The 6,386-nt window shown below is 34.8% G+C and overlaps 2 protein-coding genes across 2 annotated transcripts; both read right to left on the bottom strand.

Annotated features, from left to right (window-relative positions):
• Positions 1 to 2,326: 2,326 nt before the first annotated feature.
• Positions 2,327 to 2,845, bottom strand: LOC141692212 (secreted RxLR effector protein 161-like). The gene has a single exon (XM_074496943.1). It carries the CDS (start codon positions 2,843 to 2,845, stop codon positions 2,327 to 2,329), a length of 519 nt encoding a protein of 172 aa, XP_074353044.1.
• Positions 2,846 to 3,641: 796 nt separating this feature from the next.
• LOC141692213 (uncharacterized) lies at positions 3,642 to 6,041 on the bottom strand. Its single transcript, XM_074496944.1, has 4 exons — positions 5,925 to 6,041; positions 4,953 to 5,813; positions 4,727 to 4,825; positions 3,642 to 4,607 (listed from the first exon to the last, which is right to left on the bottom strand). Exons 1-4 carry the CDS (start codon positions 6,039 to 6,041, stop codon positions 3,642 to 3,644), a joined length of 2,043 nt encoding a protein of 680 aa, XP_074353045.1.
• Between the last annotated feature and the right edge of the window lie 345 nt (positions 6,042 to 6,386).

Consider the following 6,386-nt stretch of genomic DNA (forward strand, 5'->3'; position numbering starts at 1 on the left):
GGATACAACTTGTACAACAGTTAAAAAAAGATAAATATCCGTTGTTTGTTCTGGAGCTCACACAACTATTTTTTCTGTAAAATCAATTCACCGTTGTATGATTTTTTAGAACGACGGTTTTTTTTTTAACCGTTGTTTGTCAAGTGTTGTCTGATTGCAAATTTCTTGTAGTGCATATTTTGACACGAGGCGCTAGACTTCCACCTAACAGTGTATTTTCGAGCTTCAGATCTCTATGGCAGATATGCTCTACAATATCATAGATGGCTAAAAACTAAAACTGTGAAATTCAGAGCTGATACCAAAAACAAAGCACAGACACATACCATTGAATGACAATAGCTAACTCCTGATATTAGTTAGTTGTTGGAAGGAAAACCTTTCCTAGTTCCAAATATAACAGGAACTGCAAAATGAGTACATAAAATTTACCTATTTACAATTATAACGATGCCATTGTAAGGAGGAAACTTGGGCCTGACAGCTGACATATTTCACCATAACAAACTATCAACAAGATCCACTAATACATGTTCATATAACTTGAATTTGAATTTACAGCAACACGAGACATGCCTGGATTTTAGTTTCCACCTAATTATAATTAATACCAAGGAGATTAATTAGTCAATTGAAAACTTGATTTTATTTGGTTCCCTTCATATATTCCTCTGGAATGTAGATATAGAATACAAAAGTGAAGCTAATAAGATAAGGGCTGAGGAAATAATGTAATGTATGAAACAATGATGAAAATTGTGAAACTGGAGCAGAAGAATAGAAACGAGCAAAGCGTGTAACATATAGTTTTCTTTTAGTAAAGCGCGTAACATATAGTTAGTGTCAGGAATGAAGCTTATGCTTAAACGTCCTCAGCCGTGTCAAAAAATAATTTTCTGACTTAAGTGAACGGTAGCTAAACATTATTTAAGAACTGGTGAAGATTCCGAGTATGTTACCAAACAATGAGGCGTGGGGGGTCAATAGAAAAAATGTCAGTGGTGTCAAATTCTGGAACTTAAAGTGCAAGATAAAAAAAGTGTTGAAGTAATATGAACTCGGTTAGGTTCTGAATTTATTAGTTGGCTTCAGTATTATAGACTAATGTTAAATACATCATAATCTTTTTCTTCAATTTAATCTTTTCATATTAACTTCAAACAAAAATGTATCTTTATCTTGGAGTACAGGTGGTCAAAGAGGCATATTTATCAATTGAAAAAAACAAAACATTAAGAAATTCTGCATTTCATTCTCAGCTCGTGAGCTACACGCTACCCAATACCCATATCGAGGCAGTAAATTAAACTCCCTGAACCCTTTCCTCTGGAAAGAAAGACTAGAACTTAATTAAGGACCAACAATTTGCTTTTCAACTAATCAAAACCATGTATAATAATTTAATTAGTACTTATACTACACAGTTTACCCAGACTACTACACCAAAAATAACTACAAAATTCTAAATCAGAAAGAGCATCTATAATCACACTCACACAACACACAATTATATTCCACATAAATTCTAAAAATTAATTTTATATTCCACAACACAAAATTATATTCCACATCTATAACTACACTAAGGTTTTTAAGCTATTCCACATTAATTTCAAAAACTAAAAGAAATCACAAACCTCTTTGAACCTAATTATATTAGGATGCATCAAAGACCTAAGATTCATAATCTCTCTTTGCACATGCTCATCAATCTGCAAAAGTAAAGAACCATCAAACATGCAAAAACTGCTTAAACTACCAAAACCAAGAACACATTAAATTAACTGTGCACTTGTCACTGTTGTGTTTTATGAATGAGTTTTTTTTTACAGAATCAAAATACCATGGGCAGATTATATAAATGCTTTCAAGCTTCTCGGGAATTACCCATAAGTTATAATATTAAAAGATCTGCTTATATAGACAGACAAATACATAGGAAAATGAACACGTTTTATGAACCTTCCAAACTACAGGCTAGAAAATAAAATACATGATAAATAAATGACTTGATTCATGTATTTAGATTTTCAAGAGATAAATCAAATAGATTTGAGATTATAGTCAACAAATTCCTCCCTTAATCTCGAATCTTTCTTCCATTCTTAATTCCAATCTTCTCCATGAATTTGTAGAGCAAAAGTTTTGATAAAGGTTTTGTGAACATATCTGCTATTTGATCACGACTCTTTACATGAGTTAGCATCACTTTCTTTTCAGCTACCTTCTCTCGAATAAAATGAAACCTCACGTCAATATGTTTGCTTCGTTCATAATGTACCGCATTCCTTGCTAATTCAATGGCTAATTTACTATCCATCTTGATCTATATTGCTTCGTCTTGGGGTAGATCAATTTCTTTCAATAAATTATTTAGCCATATTGCATGACAAACACACCAGGAAGCAGCTACGTACTCTGCTTCGCATGTTGACAAAGTCACTATGGGCTGCTTCTTCGACTGCCATGTAAATGCAGTATTTCCGATATAAAACACATAGCCGGACGTGCTTTTCCTGTCATCTATGTCTCCGCAGCAATCTGAATTAGAATATGCCCTTAGTTTGTATTCTTTTGACTTTGAGTAAAACATGCCCATTCCTTTGCTTCCTTGAATGTATTGTAAAATTCTCTTTGCTGCTTTCCAATGTGAACTTCTTGGTTCTTCCATATATCTACTAACTATGCCAACACTGAAGGCTAGATGAGGTCTGGTGCAACACAAGTATCGCAAATATCCAATGAGACTTCTGTATCTGGTTACATCCTTTGTACTTCCTCCTTCCATTTTTGACAATCTTGCACCAGGCTCCATTGGAGTTGAAACTGGTTTACAGTTTTCCATCCTAAATTTTCTCAAAATATCACCCTCATACCTTTCTTGAGACATAAATATGCCAGAAGCAGTCTGCTTTATTTCCAAGCCCAAAAATTTTTTAACAAGCCAAGGTCTGTCATCTCAAACTCACATGTCATACCCTTTTTGAACTCTTCAATAAGCTTTTCACAATTACCCATAAAAATCAAGTCATCAACGTATAAAGCAACAATTAAAATTTTACCTTCAAACTTCTTTACATAAACTGAATGCTCATAAGGACACTGTTTAAATCCCATTCTCTTGAAGTATCCATCTATTCTGGAATTCCATAGCTTTAAGACTTTTCTTTCTTCTCCCATTTGTATATATCCCGGTGGTTGGTTAATGTACACCTCCTCTTCAAGATTTCCATTTAAAAATATTGATTTTACGTCCACCTGGTAAATAGGCCAATTATATTGTGCAGCTTGTGAAATCAGTAGTCTGATGCTTTCCATCCTTGCCATTGGAGCGAAAACTTCGTCATAATCTATTCCTGCCTTTTGTTTGTAACCATTCACTACTAAGCGTGCTTTATGTTTCTTTATTACACCATCATTCTTCTTTTTATAAACCCATTTTACATCTAAAGGCCTGTGACCTTTTGGCAAATCGACAAGCTCCCATGTCCCGTTCCTTTCTATTGCTTTAATTTCTTCATCCATAGCATTCTTCCAACTTTCTTCTTGTACAGCTTCTTCAAAGCCTAAATTTTCAGCATCTGCCATAAAACACATTAGTTGCACTTCATTAGTCTCGTCATAGATATCTTGCAAACTTCTCATTTTTTATTCTCTTCTTCTTCATCAGATGATGTTCCCTCTTCTGTATCAGCATCTGAATTTATCGTTTCATTTGTTTCTGTATCGCAAGAGATTGACCCTTTTTGTAATGAGACAGACACCTTTTCTAATGCAACGTTTATTGTCTTCTTCCAATCCCACGAGTCTTCCTCGTTTATGAGAACATCTCTGCTGACTACAACCTTCTTTTGATCTGGATCAAAAAGCTTGTATCCCTTTGTCTTCTTATTATATCCGATGCACACCAATTTTTTGCTTTTATCTTCAAGTTTGCTTCTTTTCTGATCAGGTACATGCATATAAGCTATACTTCCAAACACCTTCATGTGTTTAGCGGTTGGTTTCCTTTCATTCCACATTTCTTGTGGTGTTTTATTTCCAAGCATGGAATGTATACTTCTATTTTGAATATAAACAGCACACTGCACTGCCTCTGCCCAAAACTCCTTTGGCATTTCCTTGTTTTTCAGCATAGATCTAACCATATCCATGATAGTTCTATTTTTCCTCTCTACAATTCCGTTTTGCTGAGGAGAATATGGTGTCGTCAAAAATCTTCTAATTCCATGCTCCTCACAAAATGAATTGAATTGTTTGGAAGTGAACTCGCCACCATTATCTGATCTCAAAGCTTTAATTTGACATCCTGACATTTTCTCTACCATAACTTTAAATCGTTTAAACAATTCAAAGGCTTCTGATTTTTTATTCAAAAAATATACCCAGGTACGATGAGAGAAGTCATCTATGAAAGTAATGAAGTACCTTTTGCCGCTAAAAGATCCAGGAGTAATGGGTCCGCATATGTCCGAATGTACCAGATTGAGTCGCTCACTTGTTTTATATGTCGTTCCCTTTTGGAAAGAGTTCCTCCCTTGTTTTCCATATGTGCAGCTTTCACAAAACTCACCGTCGAACACAATATCAGGTAGTCCATGTATCATCTGATTTTTTGCCTTTAACTTCAAAGCTTAATAATTAAGATGTCCAAATCTCTTGTGTCACAAAGCTCCTCACTTTTTTCAATTTTTAAACATTTTTCTTCAGAATATTTTATGTTCACCTTAAACATTCTATTGCTTTCCATATCAGAACTTATGACCACCATACCATCTTTGTCTCTTAATTGCATCTGCTGCCCCTTTGTATAAATTTCATAACCCTTTTACAGCAACTATCCAACACTTAGAATATTGACTTTAATATCTGGAACATAGTATACATCCTCCACTACTCCAGTTTTTTCATTCTTCTATAGGAATCCAATTCTACCTTTTCCCATCACTTACACTTTCGATGCATCTCCAAATGAAACACTTCCACATACTCCTTCCTTTAGACTTTGAAACAAATGACGGTGCCCACTCATATGATTGCTTGCACCTGTGTCCATGTACATTCTTCTTGGTCACGAGATTTTTACATTCTTCATTCTTCTTGTTATGCCAACATTCTTTTGAGATGTGTCCAAACTTGCCACAGGTGTAACACACTTTTCCTTGAGTTGTTCTTCCTAATCTGCCTCTTCCACGACCACCTTGACCTCGAAAATTATTTTGGAAATTTGGTGCTTTATGTTCTGGTCTGTACAGGCCGCGTCCATTGCCCCTTTCATATCCATTTCCCCTTCCGTAGCTACTAAAATTTCTTCCTCCTCGGCCTCGGCCTCGTCCTCGAGTTTCTTTATATTGTTGTGTGTACAGAATCTTTCCTTTATCTTCGACTTTTACTTGCAAAGCTTCTGCCACAGGCTCTTTTTCTTTTAGCTTCTTCCGCTGTTCATGAGCTTCAAGGCTTCCAACTAAATCATCTACCTTCATTTCTGAAATATTTTTTGATTCCTCTATTGCACAAATAATATTTTCAAATTTTTCATTCAAAGATCTAAGAATCTTCTCTACTATTCTTGCTTCAGTTATCTCCTCTCCATTGCTCTTTAATTGATTTGTTACCTTTTCCACCCTTGTGATGTAATCTGAAACACTTTCTGTCTCCTTCATTGTCATAGACTCCATTTCACCTCTAAGTTTTTGTAAACGCACTTGCTTTACCCTGTCCGCACCTTTGAACGTCTTAAACAAGATGTCACAGGCTTCCTTCGACGTTTCTGCTCCTACAATCTTCTCAAAAATTGAATCTTCCACTGCATTCTGCAAGGCATTTAGAGCTCAGTTATCTCTTTTTCTTTTTTCCCTTAATTTATTTTGTTGAGCCTGTGATAAAGCTCCCAGATTTTCAGGTTTCGTAAAACCATCTCTAACCATCTCCCAAGTTTCTTCATCCTTCAACCAAGTCTTCATCTTTATACTCCAAGTATCATAATTGATCTTTGTAAGTTGTGGAATAGGAGTCTGTGTATGTGATGAGCCTCCAGCCATTTTCTTAATACTTTTCATGTAGAAACACTCTTTTTGTTCCTGAGGCTCTGATACCAATTTGTTGTGTTTTATGTGTTTTATGAATGAGTTTTTTTTACAGAATCAAAATACCATGGGCAGAATATATAAATGCTTCTAAGCTTCTCTGGAATTACCCATAAGTTATAATATTAAAAGATCTACTTATATAGGCAGACAAATACATAGGAAAATGAACAGGTTTTATGAACCTTCCAAACTACAAGGCTAGAAAATAAAATACATGATGATTAGATGAACAGACTTGATTCATGTATTTAAATTTTCAAGAGATAAATCAAATAAATTTGAGATTATAGTTAACAG

The sequence above is a fragment of the Apium graveolens genome, chromosome 10 (assembly GCF_009905375.1).
Source record: "Apium graveolens cultivar Ventura chromosome 10, ASM990537v1, whole genome shotgun sequence".
NCBI lineage: Eukaryota > Viridiplantae > Streptophyta > Magnoliopsida > Apiales > Apiaceae > Apium > Apium graveolens.

Coding starts and splice junctions, on each gene's coding strand:
- LOC141692212 (XM_074496943.1), bottom strand. CDS start 2,845: ATGGAAAACTGTAAACCAGTTTCAACTCCAATGGAGCCTGGTGCAAGA.
- LOC141692213 (XM_074496944.1), bottom strand. CDS start 6,041: ATGGCTGGAGGCTCATCACATACACAGACTCCTATTCCACAACTTACA. Junction 5,814..5,924: donor ATGAAGAAACTTGGGAGATG/GTTAGAGATGGT, acceptor AATGCCTTGCAG/AATGCAGTGGAAGATTCAAT. Junction 4,608..4,726: donor AAAGCAATAGAATGTTTAAG/GTGAACATAAAA, acceptor GCAAAAAATCAG/ATGATACATGGACTACCTGA.